The sequence below is a fragment of the Eulemur rufifrons genome, chromosome 28 (genome assembly GCF_041146395.1).
Source record: "Eulemur rufifrons isolate Redbay chromosome 28, OSU_ERuf_1, whole genome shotgun sequence".
NCBI lineage: Eukaryota > Metazoa > Chordata > Mammalia > Primates > Lemuridae > Eulemur > Eulemur rufifrons.
Genome location: NC_091010.1, coordinates 40,797,964 through 40,819,121, shown reverse-complemented (window position 1 = coordinate 40,819,121; position 21,158 = coordinate 40,797,964). Strand labels below are relative to the sequence as shown.

Here is a 21,158-nt window from a genome sequence, read left to right as displayed (position 1 = left end):
CAGAGAAATTAGGCAGAAAATGCTACTGGAACAACATCATAATTATCATTTAATGACATTTGGGCATTGACTATGAGCTGATTAAAAGTACAATAGTTTAGAAATAGCCAAAAATTTTCTTTTTATTACCACTTCCTACCTACGACACTTGATATATGAAAAATTTTAAAGGTAAATTTTAGAACATTAATTCATGGAAGCATTTAATACCTTGAAGCAGTTGCTGCACGTTTTCATTTCCCATCTGTAAGGCAGTAAAGCCCTGAAGGGATATAATGTTAGGATCACACCCATAGCTCAGGAGTAGGCGGCAGGTCTGTAGATGACCACAGTGTGCAGCTCTGTGCAGAGAGGTCTGACCAAGATTATCCAGAGCATTAACCTTAAAAACGCAGAAAAAGTTGAAATTAGCCTGCAATGCAAAGCAATGCAAAATTTAAAACCATCCAATCATGTATGTAATACTTGCTACTAATTTAAGTCTCAATTCTTTCATGAAGTCTATTATCCAGTGCCAAAGCAAGTATTTTTGCTTAAATCTAGAGCATAAATTCACCAATCCATGAAGGCTGACATCAGGAGGAAGATCTAATTTTGGGTTTAATGTGAGATGTTGAATACCAGTTGTGTTTGGCATTAAAGCAGTCATAGATTCACTATATTTAGAGCTACACATTGTCTAAAATAGTTGAATCCATGTATTTTTATGGATCTGAAGTATAGAAATGTGGAGATTAACCCAAAGATAGACAACGTCACTAATAAAGCAAGAGATAAATTAGCATTAAAACACTTGTTTCTATTGGCTTAATTTTCTACCTTATTAGGCAAAATATAATCTTTATAGATAAACATTCTATGTTATATTCATACAGCAGAATATATCTCAGCAATAAAAAGGAACAAACTATTGATACATGGATGAGCCACCAAAATATTATATGGTGTGGAAAAAGCCTACACAAAAGAGTGTATTTTGTATGATTCTTGGATATGAAGGCCTACAACAGGCAAATCTTACCTATGTCAGAAAAAGTCAAAATGGCTGTTACCTTTAGAGGTAGAGACTGGCTGGGACAGGGTATTGCCTCTGCCATGAGATAATATTCTATATCTTGATAGAGGTTTTGGTATATGTATTCGTCAAAATTTAGCAAATGCACATTTATGATTTGTACATTTCATTGCATGTAAATTTTATATCCAAAGAAAAACTATAAACAAATGCTAGCTGATGTACATATAGAATTGTTTAGGAGGAAGTATACCGTAATCTGCAAATTACTTTGAAATGTGAAAAAGAAGATATATTGATAGGTAGAGGGAGAAATTGATATGTAGTAAAATGTTAGTGATAGAACCTAAGTGGTGGTTATACAGTTATTCTTATAAAATTCTTTCAACTTAGATGTATCTTTGAAATTTTTCACAATAAAAAAAAAAATCACCTGTAAGACTACCCCACTCATGCCCCCCCCTTACCATGTAAATAATTCTTCAAAACATAACTGAGAAATTAAGTTCCTCAGTAATCAACACTGTGGACACTACTGCATTTTGAGACACTGGCCAATTCATATTCATGGAATGAGAATATTTGAATAGGAATATAGCCAAGACCTACTCAACGAACCTAAAACCTGAGTTTGAGTAGCCAGTCTCCACGCCCATAGAACCTGAAAAATTGATTTAAAATGCTCAGGGCAATTAAATTATTTATTCATGTACCCAAACTCACTGAAATGTGAAAAATATCCAGTTGAAAACTTTATTTAGATACCACTTTGTGTTAAGATCAGGGTGACCAACCTGTCCTGTTTTGCCCAGGACACCCCCAGTTTTGGCACTGAAAGTCCTGTGTTTCTGGGAATTCCCACTGGACAAATCTGGACGGTTCATTACCCTAGTCAAGATTGTTTCGTTGAGTTTCACAACCCAAATTTAATATGCATCCAGACACTCTTCAAATAACATACCCCATGTATGAAAAAAGCAATCAACGAACAGTTATAGAACAGAGAGACAAATGAGATATGCCAAGCAGTCAAGCGGAAATAAATTTTATTTTATTTAATAATTTACAATAGGAAAGATCAAGATTATACATTATCAAGAATTCCCCCAAATCAAAGAGAAATTAGGACACTGAGCGGCAACACAAAAAGAAACTGGAAAATTCTAAGTGGTTCCTTTGAGTGACTGGAAATCCAAGAAAGGACAGATGAGAAAACTATTCTGCAAAGTTCATTTAGGGAAGGGCCTCTGGGGCCACCCAAGGGGAAAGAGTCTCTATTCCTTTCTTCTCCCGTCCATTCTTTATCTGTTATACAATATATTGAATTTCAACTACAGATTCTGTGTGAAGAAGGCAAGGACCTGGTGAATGTCATCTCTTTCCAATCTGGGATGCTATGTGTATCTTTTACTGAGTAGCATTTTTCAAAGTTCCTAGGTAAAAAACGATTTCTAGCCTTGATGAAAACATAATTATTCAATGAATAAAATGCTTTGTTCACAAAAGCCAATTAAATAGTGGGGAGCTATAATGTTTTTAGTCAAATTATTTAAATAACTTATTTTCTTTTGTTCAAGTCTTTTGACTTAGTTACAGAAATAACAGGGGGAAAGAAAAATTGTGGCTGGGGTAAATAACAGCCATGGCAACCAAGAAACAGAAGATGTGGGTGAGAAAAGACTACTAGAAAGGTCAGAAATCAGCATATCTCCAGCTGGGGATATTCTGGAATGTGTACTGTTAGAAAAAGTCCTTAAGGATATCTTCAACCAGTGGGGTGTGGTTAAAGTGAATGGAGAAGGAAGGACATATACGAATAAGATATATTTGAATAAACCTGTAGATTCTCTAGCAAAAAATTAGTTATAGGAAAAGTTATTTACAGGACTATTTTTAAGTACAGATTAAGAGAAAAAAGTAATACTTATGAGAGAGTAAACAGTTTAGGAAGTCAGGCATTTCATTTGCTAAATAAAAAAATAACTCATTGGATTACCAAAAAGGAAGTATACCTTTGCTTCATGTTTCACCACTACTTCGACAACATCATTATGAGCTTTCTCAGATGCCACGTGCAGAGGAGTCAAGAATCTTAAAGAGAAAAAGTCAGCCAGATAATAAAGATATTTTCCAAAAAATAAAATGTCAATAATATTTAATTATTAAGTATATACTCACTCTTTAGTCTTTTCATTGATGTTTGCTCCTTTTCTTAGCAACAGTTCACATATTTGCTTTCTTTTGGGATATGGAGATGCAGCAGCACAATGCTAAATAATTTAAATTGCAGCATTAATCAAGGACTATACATAACTAATTTTTACTTAAGAATATTTGTGTTTCCAATCAAGAACAATCAAGAAGTTATTTAACTTCTTTGTTTTATTTTTGACCTAACTTTGCTCTTGACTTCTGATTGGTCAGAATGTACAGTAATTACCAAATTCTGACAGGGCCTGCAGATCCTATCTACCAGATGATACATTATTAAATATTCTGATCAAACTTTATAGTTGTCCTACATCTTTGAAAAAGCCACTACTGGGTAAAAAGTTAAATTACTGTGACCAACATCCTTTTCAAAACTCTTCCCAAACACCCTGGTGTTTATGTAATGTTTGAAAGATTAAGAAAACACCCCAAATGTCAGGGTTTCTTTAAACAAAGACATAACAGCATACTCATCAGCTCTGGATTCTGCTTGGTAATGGCACTGATGGAATAGCTGTTACGCTGAGAAGTATTTACATCTCTCCCAAATAGTTGCTCCAGCATAATAAAGAGCCTGGATTACCTGTTTGGCAAAATCAGCGGTAGAAAATAATACAATCTGGAGTTTGGGGCTACAGCATCTATATCTATGATGTATTGAGCAGGAAAGGAGATAGGATGTAGGCATTTGCCTAATATGTTATCTTATGGTCATGGCCCTTATCTTTGCATCCCCAACATCAGGTGTTCAATAATGTCCGAATGATGAATGACTAAATCAATGTATATATGTTAAGTTAAAACAGAAACCTAAACATCCATGAATAAAAGTTCTGGATGATTTTTCAGCAGATTACTCAATACATCTAAATATACAGTAATGAAATTTGTTCTCTGATTTTAACCTGTTGTTAATCATAAAGCTTATCTGATGCTCATGACTTTGCTGCAGATCCATTCTTTGATGTTGCTATCAACAAAATCATTCCTTTACCCTCAATAAAACCAACTGTAATTGGTGAACATAGCTCCTTTGGTATAGTAAGGGTAATCATCCCAGGACATCTCTCAGGAGAGCAAAGAGAATGGAAATAGTTTCTTTCTAAAATTCTTTATCACATCCACCGCAAATTGCACCCTGCCATCGTGGGGCAGGGCCTGTAACCTCAGGGAACCTGGAAGAAACTGCTCCTGTACCGTAACTATCAACCAATACTTAAACTCCTAGTATGTTTTAAAATTAATAATAAAAACGAGTTAACAGCAGGATATTAAGGAGAAAACAATATGTAGAACGTATTAGCTTTTCAGACCAGAAAATTTTCCTTGACATCAGTCTTTCCAAGTCTCTCTGTACAGTTTTAACGCTGTTGTGGTTTTAATTTTGAGCTAGCATTTCTTATTAGTCTGCAGCTTTGCTATTTTGTTTTTACTTGAATGTTTCTTACAAGTAGCAAAAAGGTCCAAAATGTTTTATAGATAAGGTTTCTACATAAATTTCACAGAGTTTACATTATGGTATAAGGAAGAAAATTTACCATAAAAGATAGTAGGTAAGGAAGATTACCATGAGTTAAATCTGTTCCTAAACACACTAATTTACTCATCTTCTCCCACCCAAAGCATGTTCTACAATTCATACAGCAGGATTTACTTTTTTCCTTTGAAATTTCTACTTTTAAGGTAGCCCCTAATTACACCATTTCCTCTCCTACCTCCCCATCACTTATCCTAGCTCCCATTCTTTTCTGACTGCTTTTCCTTAGACTTCTCTACTCACATCTACTTTGTTATAGCTCCACAGCTATTATTACCTCTATCAGGCAAGTAGCCTTTAAAATACTGTGTTTATACATTAGATCTAATTTTGAGGAAAACTGCCATACTGGAAGGACATATACAATGTAGCTTTTATATGAATGGTTGTATTATTTTCTTTTTCATTATTTTAGTGGGTTCCAAAATTTCTACTATTAAGCATTTATAATTTTTATAACCCCTAAGAAGGCAAATGGTATGTACCATTTACATATCATACGTGCTGGAATATGAATAGTTTTTTTTTTCTGGAAGGATTCTCAAACTAGTAATAGTATTGTCTTTTGGGGGGGGTGGTGAGGTTATCTATTTTTATGTATTGTTTGAAATGTTTTATGTATGTGTCAGCATTAATTTTTTAAAAATCATACATTTTTAAAACAATGCTATCACTAAAGCAGGACATTATAATTAGTTTGACATGTTTTTGGTTACTGTATTTTAAAAACTTAAATCTGAAACATTACCAATGCTGTTTCATGTGTTTGAGGATGTTTGAAATTCACCATTTCCAGAGAGAGATGTTTTTTGATTCGTGTAACATCAGCTTCCCGTGCAGCCTGCAGCAACGAGTGGCCTTTAAATTCATCTAGATGAAGAAAAAGCATTTAAACCTATGAGAATTATCAAATTGATGGTGGGTGGGCTTATCTAACATTTTCCTTGAAATTATTTTCAAAATAACTTTCCAAAATAGCCAGAAAGATATTCTTCAAATATAACTCCTGAAAATGGAGACAGTGGTACCCTAGTCCCCCCTCAGTTACTGCCGAATGGATTCCTGAGTATATACACAGATTTAGCCCAGGGCAGATTCATGGTCTGCTCTAATTCATAATTGGTCTAGAGATATCTGGAGTATTGCACTATATTCCTAGACCAGAGAGTTCTCAGAATTATTTAAAGCACAAACTTTTCTCAGTAAAAAAATAAAACAAAGGATGATCATAATCCCTACACTGTCATTATGGCAGTAGCCGATGGCTTTGCTCATATCTATTAGAGAACTGGGAACTAGACAAGTTGGATATTTCTAACCTACCTATGATGATCAAATGAAAGGGTATTTTCTCAAGAGTTCTCTTTTCCTCATCATACTTGTGAAACTGCCCATTATCCTTCATTATTCCAGAATAATACAAGTCCAATACAATTTGCCTATTTATGTGTAGTAGTACTGTATCTGAACTAGGTGGTTATTTCTTACTACATCTACTTCAGCTACAGATAGAAAACTATAGAACTTGGCCCAGGTACCAAAGAATATTGGACGTTAAGATCTGGAGACTATGTTTATAAGACAGCAATCTCAAAAATAACACTTAAACTTCACAGTTTCATAAACTTTGTGGATCAATTAGAAAGTCATGTCAAAGATAAGAATAATCCAAATGCTTTTGTTTTAAAAGCATACCATCTAATAAGACAGTCACATAAAATGCATATAACTCGACTTGAAAAAAATTAATCAAATATATTTTCTTTTCGTAGTATCTAAAGTAGAAACTTCCAAATTATGAAATATGTTAGTCTGAACAAGAGATACCCACGCTAAGGAAAATATTCTATTTAATCATTTCTAAAAACAAACAAGAAAGAAAAAATGTTCAGTTTATTGATATAATATCATAGCTGAACATTCATAATTTTATACTCACATGCTAATCTTTCTTTTAACTGTGGTGTGGGAGCCAAGTCTATAGCACTTTTATTGTGACAATTCAGCAGTGTTGGATCTGCACCATAACTTAAGAGAAGAGAACACACTTCAACCCTGTTTTTAGAAGCTGCCTCATGAAGAGGAGTGAACTGCCACAAGTCCATTGCATTTACACAGGCACCGTGCTGGGGAGGAGAAAGAATAAATTTAATGTTCAATATTTAAGAGAATTTAGAATTATTAGTACTGTGTAATTTAACATTACTCAAGCTTAAACAGGTTGTTTATAAAGTTCACTTTTTAAGCTAATTATTTCAGAAAGTATACACTTCTCCCAACAGAAAAATAGTAGCTGATTGCTAGTCCTGCCCACAGGGCCTATTTAATTCTTTTATTCAGAACAGTTAAAAACTAAGCTTTAGGCTGGGTGCAGTGGTTCACGTCTGTAATCCTAGCATTCTGGGAGGCCAAGGTGGGAGGATAGCTTGAGGTTAGGAGTTCCGGACCAGCCTGAGCAAAACAGAGACCCTGTCTCCACTAAAAACAGAAAAGTTAGCTGGGCGTAGTGGCAAGCACCTATAATCTCAGCTACTTGGGAGGCTGAGTCAGGAGAATTGCTTGAGCCCAGGAGTTTAAGGTTGCTGTGAGCTAGGCTGATGCCACGGCCCTCTAGCCCAGGTGACAGAGCAAGACCCCTCCTCCTCAAAAAAAAAAAATAAAAAAAAAATTAAGCTTTAGGTTTAAACTGTATCTTTTCCAAGAACTATTTTTTTCCTCTGTTGAGGTATAATTTATACATAGTAAAACACACAACTCTTCAGTGTGTAGGTTTGACGAGTTTTGACAGATATATATCCGTGATACCATCACCCAAATCAAACTATATATAGACCACTTTCATTACCCCAGAATGTTTCCTCATGCTCCTTTTATAGACAATTCCTGCCCCCATTCTGACTTTTAGCACCATGTATTAGACTTACCTGTACTTGCATTTCATAAAAAGGAAAGAATATACATTTCTATAATATATTTTTATCTAGCTTCTTTCACACACATAACGTTTCTGAGATTCATTCATGTTGCTGTATCAGTTCATTATTGCTGAGGAGTATTTCATAGCATAGCTATATCATAATTTACTAATCTATTATTTTGTTAATGGACATTTGGACTATTTCTAGTTTTTGACTATAGGTTGAGTATCCCTAGTGAGAAAACCCAAAATGTGGAATGCTCCAAAATCTAAAACTTTTTGACTGTTGACAGGACACCACCAGTGGAAAATTCCACACTTGACCTCATGTACACAAACTTTGTTTTGTGCACAAAAATTATTAAAAATATTATATAAAATTACCTTCAGGCTACGTGTATAAAGTGTTATGTGAACAAATGAATTTCATGTTTAGATTTGGGTTCCATCCCCAAGATATCTCATTATATACTATATATGCAACTATTCCAAAATCTGAAAAGATATGAAATCTGAAATACTTCTGGGTCCCAAACATTTCAGATAGGGGATACTCAACCTGTATTATGAATAAGCTGTTATAAATATTCCTATACAAGTCTCTTTATGGACACACATTGTCATGGAAGATGTATGTTTAACTGCATTAGAAACTGCCAAACAATTTTCTAAAGTAGCTATACCATTTTACATTGCCACCAGCAATGTCTGAGTTCTAGTTGCTCAACATTCTTGCTGACACTTTGTGTTGCCAGACTTTTTAATTTTAGTCGGTTCCAAGTATTGGAGTGGAAGGACCACAGAAGTCACACTAGTTCAACCTCCCATCAAACAAAATCCCTTCTATAGAATTCTTGACAGAAGGTGAACCAGCTACTTATTACTTTTAGTACTTTAAACAATGGGGAGCTAATTCTCAGCTAGCATGGCTTTTTATAATTACTAGATAACTCTCATTGTTAGGTTCCTGTACATTAAGTTGAAATGTGCACTTTTAACTTTTATCCATTTGTTTTGTCTTTTTGGAGCAAAAGAGATCAATACTCTTCTTTGCAGCATTTGAAGGCAACTCTTATGTTTATCTTTTTCAGTCTAAATATCTAGATTAAAGTTCTTTCATTCATCCTTCTATACTTATCCTGGTGGCTCTCAACTAAATATACTTTAGTTTAAAAAATTAATTTAAAAAATGCCGAGAGCCTAAAACAACAGATTCCAATGTGGGTTGACTGTGTGGAGTACAGTGCATCCATTGTTATATTTGCTCTTGACACTATAATCCTACTACTGGCATAAAATTGTTAATACAATACCTTTTTAAGTAGTCACATCACAATTTACACATAAACTGAATTAGTGGGTAATTTCAAAGCTCTAGATTCTTCTTATTACTTTTAGAGACAGGCTCCCGCTTTGTTGCCTGGGCTGGAGTGCAGTGGCTCAATCACAGCTCAGCCTCAAACTCTTGGGCTCAAGCGATCCTCCTGCCTCAGCCTTCTGAGTAGCTGGGACTACAGGCACGAGCCACCGCTCCTGGTTTAAAAGCTCTATATTATTTTTTCAACATGAAGTAAACACGAAAGTATGTTCTCCTCTCACATCTTGTTCCTGTGAATAAGAACTTAAGTCTCTTTGTAAACTTAATACTCCTTATTGATCCCCATTAAATTTCATTTTTCTGGCTTCAACCCAAGCTTAGAGCCTGTGAAGATGGTTAGATGGTTTTGAGCCTTGATTCTATCAACCTGAATATTAGTTATCCTTCCCAACTTCATGCTAGTCTGCAAACTTGGTAAACATCTCTTCTAATTTTTTTTATCAAGTCAGCAATAAAAATGTGGACTATAATAAAGGCAAAGATAGATCCCATGGCAATCCATTAGAAGTTCCAACATTCCCTTCTAAGCAAAGAAAGATCAGTCAGCACTTTCTACACAATGGTTTAATTAATTATGAATCTACTTGACAGAAATTTTCCCTTCACTCTAGCCAGATCCATCTACTAGCTTCCTTGTACTTAGCAGCTATGAGGAAAATGAAAGTTAAGAGAATTCCTTGTTATTCTTGTGCCTGTTAGTACTGGACCTTCATTATTTGAATGCTTTGTTCAGGAATGTCTTGGTGACTTCCATTCCTAGCACAGTGCCCTAGACATGGAAAGCAGTCACTGAATGCTTGCTGTTAAATGCCAGCTTCTGCTGGCCAGACTAATTAGCAAGGGTTGTCAATTGACTCCGCATTGCCCAGAACCTCCGCCTATATTCCCAACCCCTATCTACTTTCTTTCTCCTGACTTTTCTAAACCTTACTAGTCTGGTATCTGCCTGCACCCTCATCTCAGCTAACCCCTTCTCTGAGTATAACCTCTAGCCAGCCTTTCATTCTTATTTAGTAAAACACTAGGTTTTAGGAAAATACCACTCAGTTTTCTTTAAGTCCTAGTGCAATTTGTTTGATGTTTCATTTTTATCCATAGTAACATGTTCTGTTGAATTCAAGATTCAGTTTTTCAAGAAGCAAAAGCATTACTGCTATAAACGTATAAACATTACACCACATTATAAATTTAAAAGGGCTTATGTGCGATTAGATGCTGGGAGTATCTAATCATTATTATAAAGTTGTTTCTGTGGGAGAACGTATTCCATGGTAAGGACACACTCAAAAGGATGCATAGAGGCACTGGAAGCAAGTGTCCTCTTTCTGTTTCCATGACAGCTGCTGAGAGAATGAGGAAAAGTACTGAAGGGGTAGACTGGGTGCAGGGTATCAGAAGTCTCAAGAATGTGGGCAAATATATATGTAGAGACTGAGGGACTGAAGGAAATAGGCATAGCTAGCATGCTGGGATCCACTCTCGATATCGTCCAATCTCACCCAAGAGGGGTCAAAAGAAGAAGTTTCTTGCTAGTCTTACAAACCTGTTTGTTAAATAGCTGCTGAGCATATTGGAAGAAGTGAAGCTTACCAAGCAAATCTTGCAAATATAATTCGTGGTTTTAATAATATATAATTGAGTAAAAATTGCTTTTTGATATCAGAGTTTTGAAAGTTCACCTTTAGCTACAAAAGTGATTTATAGAATCACTTAATCTGTTATTTACAAGATGGTAGTGCTATTTTATATTCAAATTTTGGTATCTCAAAAATCTCAAAGCACTCAGATGCTAACCTAGCAATCACCTGTATTTTATAATACTCCTATTTCTATCAAGTACTAAGAAGTTTTTCAAGTAATTTTATGTAATTATAGAAAATAATTAGAAAAGTACAAGAGAACTAACCTTGACCAGAAGTTCGGTTACTTCATAATGACCGTAAGAACAGGCATTGTGTAATGGCACCAGATCACTACAATGAGAGGGGGAAAAAGCCTGTGTTAAATACAGATTCCCAAAGCCTAAGGAAATTTACAAGTTAAGACTTAATGGCTTATCTGACCTTCTATTTAAAAATGTACAAAATTCAGTAACATCCATTTGAACCTTAAGTCCTAACAATTCTAACTCCTAAGTCTCTTTCAAATTCTTCTTCCTTTTTTCCCCACAGCTACTATCACTGCTTTAGTTTGGATCTATATTATTTCTCCTCTGCACTACTGAAATAACCCCTACTCCAATTTACTTTCTAAGCTGTGGCCAGATTTTTCTAAAAGGTAAATCTGACGTGGCTACTCCTTATTTTAACATCCTTAGTGGTTCTTCCATGCCTTCAAGAGAGGGCTCCAATTTCTTTTTTTTTTTTTTATTTTTTTTGAGACAGAGTGTCGCTTTGTTGCCCTGGCTAGAGTGAGTGCCGTGGCGTCAGCCTAGCTCACAGCAACCTCAAACTCCTGGGCTTAAGCAATCCTACTGCCTCAGCATCTCGAGTAGCTGGGACTACAGGCATGTGCCACCATGCCCGGCTAATTTTTTCTATATATATTTTAGTTGGCCAGATAATTTCTTTCTATTTTTTTAGTAGAGACAGGGTCTCGCTCTTGCTCAGGCTGGTCTCGAACTCCTGACCTCAAGCGATCCACCTGCCTCGGCCTCCCAGAGTGCTAGGATTACAGGCGTGAGCCACCGCGCACGGCCTGGGCTCCAATTTCTTTAACGTGGCACACAAAATGATCTGACCCCCTCTCTAGCCTTACCCTTCAATAATGGTATACTAAACTTGTGGTTCCCTCTACGTCTCTACACATACTGCTCCCTGGGTGTAGGATAGATTTCTCTCCCTCCTTTGGTCTGGCTCACTTCTACACTTCTTTTCCAGACTCAGCTCAAACACTGGCTCTTCTCAGAAACTTTTTTGATATCCTGGAAGATAAATGGCTATATTCCTTAAAAAACTGAAACCCAATTCTTTCATGATGGGAACGGAGAAAGAACTTTCTACATGGGAAGGTACAGTAGAATCTTAAAATTCTTGACTTCTATCTTTAAGCTTCTCCTTCTCCTTGGGATCACTCATTTATAGCTACAGCCACCACCATGTGGCCCCTGGTAAGTTATGGCCACCTGCAATTTAGTCTTTAGTTCTTTGTGTCCTCTCTTTAAAGGCTCGTGGCTTTCCTTACCATTTTTGAATATAGGATTCCTTCTTGCCTGAGCACCAATGTCAGTCCTAGCTACCTACTAGATACTTCCACTTGTTTTCCTATCATCATCTCGTAAAACACAGAGCTGTGAAAGTGAACGCAAATTGTACCCCCCCAACAATTTTTCCTTCCTATACTTCAGTATGTGTATTATTGAATCTAACTCAGCTTCATAGACTGAAATATAGTTTTCTTTTTATTTCTTTCTCTCTCATCACATCCAGACATTCAACAAATCTCATTCATTCTTACATTGTAATACCTCTTATATCTATGCCTTCCTTTTCATTTCCTCTGCCACACCATGGACACTCATTATACCTGAACCTTTATAACGCTCACTTTCCTGCTTTTTGGCTCTAGCCTCCTTTTTCTCCAATGCAGCCTACACATCACTCCAGAATGAACCTCTGAAAACTCTTAGAATAGTCACCCCACCCCTTGCTTCAGATCACAGAATGAAATCTGAATTCCTTAGGCTACAATACCAAGTCCTCAAATGTTCAGTTCTCTCACCCTAACCTTCATTTGTCTCCCACATGAATTATCTACTTCAGCCAAGCTGGTCTAGTCACTGGAATATCCGCTTTAGCATCTCCACTTTATCAATTCTCTTGGAGAGTAATGTTCCCCAAACTCTTTGCTTTGTTGAATTGAGACCTGCCTTTAAGGTATTGGTCAAGTACCATCTCCTCCCAACCACTCTAGTCATCACTGATAGTTCTCTCCTGGGAATTCCTGTAGTATTATCCCTATTTATCACCTGGCCCTTGGGAGAGATATCCTGGTATTGTCAGGCCTCCTAAAGTGCAATGTAAACCCTGCGAGTAGCAGGTTTACGGTTTTATAATCTCCTGTGGCCTCAGAGCAACCAACAATAAATATTAATGATGTTTAGTTAAAAAAAATTGATTATTATGTTACAGAGATTGTTATAAGGACAGTAACATTTAAGAAGTCCTCATTTTTGTTCAAGCACTTACCCTTTATCTTTAGCATGGACATCAGCTCCATGCTGCAATAACAGCTGTACAATCTTTACTCTGTTGTATCCTGCTGCCAAATGCAATGGAGTTGACTGAAATATCAAACAAATTAATGAAATTCAAATAATGGCTGGATAAAATTGTAAAAACCCAAATATAAAACCAGAAAATCCAATTATAACTTCACTGTCTAAATAAATAGTTATGAATTTGGTTTTTATAAAATCTAACCAATATACTGAAGGCATAGTATAAAAGTTTATAAGTTCATCGCTGCATACAGAAAGCAAATAATTAAATGTTTATTATCAACAAAGTTTTACTAAGTTGAAGAATTAATCTGAAATACTGCTTAAAAGAAAACATCAGCACTCTCTTCAAATATATTTTAATTTATGATAAAATAAACACATATGCAAGAGATGGGTGCTTACAAAAAAAAAAAAAAAAGAAAAAAAAAAAAAGATAAACACATCTTCATGTTACCAGGAGATAAGCACAAACTTAGCTGCAAAAGGAAGTACCTTTCTGCCATCACTTGCATGACAGTTGACATTTAATGGTGTAAGTAGAGCCATCATTTTTTCCTCATTGCCACTCCTACAACACACAAAAAAAGTTTTAGCAATTTGTACTCATTAGGAGATTTTGTCTCGAGATATGTATTGTAACCATTAAAAAAAAAAAAATCACTCTCTTTTAAGGTTTGCTTATGGTAAAGTATTTACGTTACATATTTATAACATTAGTACATACCTAGCGCTTTCCAAGAGTTCATCTTTCTTATATTCACCTGTGTAGGAAAAAAAATAAGCAGAAACTTAAAAAATTTAATGACAATTTTATGCAAAAAGATGTCCACGGAACAATTAAAGTAGATATATTTAGAAACAAATTTCTAATAAATTGAATATGATTAACAGAATATCATGTAGTTTAAAAATATTTGTATGAAAAACATGAAATGCCTTTGTTATGAAAGTGAAAAAAAAAAATTCAATGTTATATAATGATGTGTGACCACAACCATATAACAGTAATAGGCACAGAAAAAGGAAAGCCCTGAAAGAAATATACCAAAATATTAACAGAGTTTGTCTTGAGTGGTAGGCTACTGATGAGCTCTTCCTCTTCTTTTTTCCCTTTAAATTTCCTAAAATGAGTATGTTATTTTTGTAACAGAGAAACAAAACGTATCCACGACTTCATTCAAAACCTAAACAAAACAAACAAAACCCAATATAACATTACAGAAATGACAAAAGAATCTACAGCATCAATGATTAAATATAATCATTAACATCTTTATGAATCTAGAAGATGTTTCAACACGAAGATCATTTTTATTTAATACTACTTTAAATGTATACAAATATAAAAACAAGATTAATTACACACTCTTTATACTTATAGCTTTTACCTTTATAAATGAATATAAACAAAACTATAAAATCACTAAAATTTAAATTAACATAATGATTTGTTGAAATGATACCCAAATACTGTCCACAATGTGAACTGTGTACTGATTGCTAAGGCAAGGCTTCTCTTGAGCTCCACGGTTTTTTAAAAAGATAAAAGCATGGAATAACATGGAATTGTCAAGGAAGAAATAAATACTGAAGTGACAGTCACAATAATAGTTCACATTTCTAGAAGTCTTTTCAGGGACTAGTCTAAACTTTCTCAGCAATGCCAGAAGAAACATCACAAAGTTCAGGCACGAAGCTCACAGCAAAACCCCTCAGGTTCTTGCCTTTTAGATTACACATGCTTCTAATGATCATCACCCAGTAGATAAGAATCCAGTAAGTCATATGGCAGAGTTGCTTAAGAGGAAAGCACACTGACAAGGGGAAAAACATGTGAAGTACATACAATTCAGAAAAGCTTATTTATCTAAACTATAGCCTTCAACATCGTAATAGGTTCCAAGGACATGAATATGTTATCGCAGAGTACAATAATTAGCACTCTTCATGGCACTAAAATGAGCATGCTTCAAATCCTTTGTTTTGAAAAGCAAAAGAATGGTTAGTGCTTTTTGAAAGCATTCCATAAAAAATGATTAAAATATATAATTAAAAAAAAAAAAAAAGACCCAAAGAAAGAAAGAATGGTACAGGTTGAGTCTCCGTTATGCTTGGGACCAAGAAGTATTTTGAATTTTGGATTAGGAAACTCACATAAAGCAGTAGGCAGGCATTGTTATCTGAAAAATTTAGGGATATTTAAAAAATATCCTGAATACATGAGAGCAACACACATTAATCCTGTCACCAATAAGGCAAAGACAAATTTAAACTAAAAAAAAGAGGAAAAAAAAGGTTTATCTTTCTTAAGGATCAAACATCAACTATCTAGATGCAGAAAAGAATAGGAAGTGAACTGACATTATTTTAAAATCTAGTTGAGGTTATTAACCAACCGCAGGAGGCAGCCCGTCTACCTAGGCAAGCTTGTTCTTTATATTTGTCCTGGAATAACCAGAGTACACAAACTTACCTGTTAGAACTGCTTTGGCAGATGGGTCTGCTAAATCCAATGCCGTCCTTCCATCTGTATTTCGGATGGTTGGCTCTGCTCCATGCTGTAAGAGCACTGCAAAATAGCAACACTACTTTTCACAATGGTAATCACGACAACTTGATTTTAGTAAACAAGTTTCTCAAAAATTCTGGTCTAGAAATCTCAAAGTTGTGGCCGGGCGCGGTGGCTCACGCCTGTAATCCTAGCACTCTGGGAGGCCGAGGTGGGCGGATCGTTTGAGCTCAGGAGTTCGAGACCAGCCTGAGCAAGAGCGAGACCCCATCTCTACTAAAAATAGAAAGAAATTATATGGACAGCTAAAAATATATATAGAAAAAAAAAAAATTAGCCGGGCATGGTGGCACATGCCTGTAGTCCCAGCTACTCGGGAGGCTGAGACAGGAGGATCGCTTGAGCTCAGGAGTTTGAGGTTGCTGTGAGCTAGGCTAACGCCACGGCACTCACTCTAGCCTGGGCAACAGAGTGAGACTCTGTCTCAAAAAAAAAAAAAAAAAAAAAAGAAATCTCAAAGTTGTTTAAAGACCTTTCATATCCTGACAGAACGGTAACTGTTACACTTTAAATGTAAGAATATATACAAAATTACATTATTTAATGCATTAAAGACACATTAGGTAAGTTTACCTTGAGTTCCATGTGAGATTTTCCTTTGTTATTTATAGAGCTGGTGACAAGTGACCAAAGACAGATAAGAGTGTATGAGGGAAAAAAAGGCGAGTTTGCTTGAAAGCTTTGTTTTCTCATTCCAAAGGAACACTGCCTATGCAAGAAAGACTTAACAGAAATAAAATGTCTAAAGCTGTAGACAGCCCAAGAATAGAGATTTGTAGGGCTTTTGAACAAACAAAAAAAACCACACATGAAAATCCTTTAAACAAAACTGGATAGCTTCCTTATGCTTTCAATAAATTCTGTAAGGCCATCACTCATCATCTCCCTATTCGTCAAGAAAGCTGAATACATTAATCAATAGGAGGAGACTGCTTGGATTTGTCCATTATTGACACCATCATACACTGCACTTTAACAGCAAGGTAAACTAGCTAAGCAGTGAAACCAAAGTGTAAATTATTCCTTAATTTTTCTTTGGAAACATATTAACTGAGGGATTCATGGATGGGGGTGGCCAGCTGAGAATTTTGGTTAATTACATTGAATTTTGAGTTAATATCCAAATACTCTCTGTAGAGTATTTGCTTTGCCCCAAATCAAAACTGATACATTACAATCCAAGACACACTAAAAAGAGAAGCCTTGTGTTGTGTGCTCTGTATTATTATTTGTTATATAAAGATATTCCAGCATACTCTATCTATAAATAAGGACTTAAGAGGAAGACAGGCAGATATCATGCAGAAAGGAACCTCAGTTCCTATTCTTTGTTTGATAGGGTTAATTTCCATTCTGCTTCACTCCTAACAGAATTCAATAGAAATAAAATGTGAGCCCCATTGATAATCTGAAATTTTCTAGTAGCTACATTAAAAAATAACAAAGAAACAGTTTAAATTAATTTTAACACATTTTATTTAACCCAATATTATCCAAAATATTCAATATTTACATTTATATTATAACCAATATGAAAATTATTAATTGTTTTAATATTCCTTTTTGTACTAAGTCTTTGAAATCTGGTATGTATTTTTCCTTTATAGTACATCTCAATTTAGACTAGCCACATCACAAGTCCTCAGCTACCATATTGGATAGTGCATATCTATAACCATATTTGAAAAACTCTATATTATCACAACTCATTATTTATATGTCTGAGACTCTGAGGTACAGGGATGCGTCATGTGGTACAAGCAGTATATTTGAGCATAACCGGCAGTAATAATTTAAGATAACATATAGAAAAGGAGAATTGTGCAAAGGTAACCAGGTAATCCACTTTGCATCTTAACAAATGACCTAATTTAAACTAAGCTGGTGACTTTGTCATAAAAAGTGATTTGGAGTTTTGGGGGAATGGGGGAATGAATTTAAGTCTAGCACAGAGCCCTGGACTTTTCCTAGTGCACAGAACTGGCTTTCTATCTGTTAAGGGTTTCAACTGCCCGTTTTTGCATTAGGAAATAACAGAGCTCAGGTAGCAATGAGTTTAAAACCCTTGAATCTGTTAGGTTCAGAAAATTAAATACCAGGTTAATGAAAACACTCAAACAGCCTTCTCACATACTATATAATTTTCTTACTTTTCCTGCCATTTCCATTCTCCTGTAACAACCCTAGGGCATGCCTTCATCATTTCTCACCTGGGTTATTCTACAGCTTCTTAACTAGTCTCCCTGACGCCACCCATGCCACCCAGCCTCCTACCAGATTACTCTTTCTAAAATACAATCATGTGTTGCTTAATGATAGGGATATATTCCGAGAAATGTGTTGTTAGGCAATTTTGTCATTGGGTAAACATCATAGAGTGACTTATACACATCTAGATGGTACAGCCTACTACACACCTAGGGTATACAATATAGCCTATTACTCCTAGGCTACAAACCTGTACAGCACGTTACTATATACTAAATACTTTAGGTAACGGCAACACAATGGTATTGTGTATCTAAACATATCTAAACAGAAAAGATACAATAAAAATATGATATATAAGACAAAAAACAATACACTTGTATGGACTTAGCATGAATGGAGCTTGCAGGACTGGAAGTTGCTCTGGGTGAGTCAGTGAGTGAGTGGTGAATGTGAAGGCCCAGGATATTATTGTACACTACTATAGATTATATAAACACTGTATACTTAGGCCATGCTATATTAATAAAAAAATTCTTCAATAATAAATTAACCATAGCTTACTGTAATTTTACTTTATAAACTTTTAATTTTTTCAAAATGTTTTGACTCTTTTGTAATAACACTTAACTTAAAACACAGACACAATGTATAACTGTACAAAATATTTTCTTTCTTCATATCCTCATCCTATAAGCTTTTTTCTATTAAATTTTTTTTTTTTTACTTTTTAAACTTTTTTTGTTAAATACTAAGACAGACACGCACACATTAGCCTAGCCCTACACAGGGTCAGGATCATCACTATCACTGTTTTCCACCTCCACATCTTGTCTCACTGGAAGGTCTTCAGGGGCAGTAACATGCATGGATCTGTCATCTGCTATGATAACAATGCCTTCAGGAATACTTCTACTTTAGGCTGTCTTACAGTTAACTTTTTTTTTTAAAGTAGGAGTATGCTCTAAAATAATGATAAAAAGTATAGCACAGTAAATACACAAACCAGTAACATAGTTGTTTATTGACCTAATTGAGTATCATACTATGTACACAATCGTATATGCTGTGTCTTGTAAGAACGGCAGCACGTTAGATTTGTTTACAGCAGCCTCACCACAAACACCTGAGTGCTACAAAGTTAGGGCAGCTACCAATTCACTAGGCAATAGGAATTTTTCAGCTCCATTATAATCTTACTGGACCACCCTTGTATATGTGGTCCATTGTTGATCAAAATATTATGGGGAGTATGACAGTACACTACATACTCATCACACCATTCCCCTACTCAAAAATCTTTGATATTCCACACTGCCTACCCAGTAATATCAAGCTCCTAAATCTGGAACTTATAGCTCTTTTTCAAGAAGTCCCTACTTACCTTTTTAACCTTTCCCCCACTACTTCCTGGAAAGACTCCAGGAGATAGGGCCTTGACTTGACTCCTGCCAACTCATTATCCTCTAACACTCCCTGCTCACTTTCACCAGGCCTTTATCTGGTTCTTTGTGTGTCTTATTTCCCAAGAGAATGCAAATTTCTAGAGAATAGGAACTTTGTACTCTATCCTCCAAAGAAATTTAGGCTCAGTACCACACACAAAAAGATACTTCATAAACAGTGGTTAGATTAAATCATGAAGTGTTCTTAAATATTTAAATTCAGCCTGACAGAATTTAATGATGTTAACAAATGAATTCAATTTAGGTTCAGAATAGTTACAACATTAGGAAAACTCTAACAAGTAAATAGTCTTACCAATGCAAACATCAATCTTTCCTTTAATTGCAGCTTCATGAAGAGGAGTATAATTCCAATTATCTCGAGCATTTGGGTCTGCTCCATGTCGCAAAAGGAGATTAACTACTTCAGCATGACCAAAAGAGCATGCATTATGAAGAGGAATAAGGCCCCCATCATCACGTGCTTGGACATTTGCACCATTCTGAAGCAAATACTCAACTACATCTTTCCGCCCAAAACCTAGAAGAAAACAAACAGTCCACATTTGAGTTCACAAGGAAAATGTATCAAATTGGAGTAAGTACCATCCATGCTAAAATGTTTTAGGATGGAAAATAATAACAGATTCAACAATTCAAGAATTAATTAAGAGGTAATCTGAAATACATCATCAACTAATCCTAATGATAAAGCCAAAGGGTCTCTCCACTAAGTAGTAGCAGTACCTTAGTAGAGCCTTGGATGGTACCACTACTAACTTCAGAGAAAGATTACAAAATAAGTGACTGAAAGCTTAAAGTCCAAATGTTTCCCACTCTACAACAGTATTTCTAATTGCAAACAGAGTTTGGATTGTTTATAGTGTGTGTACATTTTCAAATGTTCGAAGTACATAACTGAAGTATGTAAATCACTACCTTATGAAGTAGTAACAAAACTAACTCTTGCTAGAATCCTTTTCCTACATTTGTCTCATAGAATGTTTCTGCTAAACTGGGGGACTGTGAGATAGCAACAAAAAAAGATCTGCTTACAGACTGTATTTGTCTATGTAGTGAGATAGAGAGGGGACCCCAGGCAAAAGTATGAAATCAGGTGTCTTTTCAAAGGAGCCTCTACTTTGCCACTTGCACAACATAAGCAACTTCTTTCCAGGTAGGAAGCCTCCTTTAGATAGCCATGTTCCACAGTTCTGCTCAACTGCCCCCAAATCAAATAAAACAAAAAAGTCTGGTAACTCTTTAATACTATTAAGTGTTTACACATTTAGTACCAATGAGTTTCAATCTCTTACCATTCTCATACATTAGTACTCACAACATTTTTACAACTAATTGTAAAATGAAAAGGATTTCAGGCATATGTTAAAACAGATGGAGAGCTATATGCGTGTTAGGGGAGAGGGAAAGAAACTGCTCACTCTTTTGAAATTTCTCCAGAATATTCTTAAAACCTCCAAGCCTGAATGTAGTCCTTCTAAGATGACTAGCATACAAGTGGATAAGAAAGCAATGGTACAGTCTTTCCAAGGTGGATGCCTGAGGTTGACCTGGTTGTAGCTATGGAGGAGTTAAAGATGGCTGAAGAGATTAACTGGGTTTTTTTTCTTGGTTTGTTTTAACACTGCTAGCCTC

At 35.4% G+C, this 21,158-nt stretch overlaps 1 protein-coding gene across 4 annotated transcripts in view; it reads right to left on the bottom strand.

The window, feature by feature from the left end:
* Positions 1-21,158, bottom strand: part of TNKS2 (tankyrase 2) — a 63,620-nt gene that overhangs the window by 29,900 nt on the left and 12,562 nt on the right. For all 4 annotated transcript variants that reach the window (XM_069461048.1, XM_069461049.1, XM_069461046.1 and 1 more), the window contains exons 2-12: positions 19,819-20,043; positions 15,754-15,849; positions 14,005-14,041; positions 13,773-13,848; positions 13,246-13,340; positions 10,965-11,031; positions 6,703-6,889; positions 5,512-5,633; positions 3,194-3,285; positions 3,028-3,106; positions 211-382 (exon numbers count right to left, since the gene is read on the bottom strand). In XM_069461048.1, the coding sequence (XP_069317149.1) occupies positions 211-382; positions 3,028-3,106; positions 3,194-3,285; positions 5,512-5,633; positions 6,703-6,889; positions 10,965-11,031; positions 13,246-13,340; positions 13,773-13,848; positions 14,005-14,041; positions 15,754-15,849; positions 19,819-20,043 (1,248 nt within the window). The remainder of the gene's footprint in view (positions 1-210; positions 383-3,027; positions 3,107-3,193; positions 3,286-5,511; positions 5,634-6,702; positions 6,890-10,964; positions 11,032-13,245; positions 13,341-13,772; positions 13,849-14,004; positions 14,042-15,753; positions 15,850-19,818; positions 20,044-21,158) is intronic.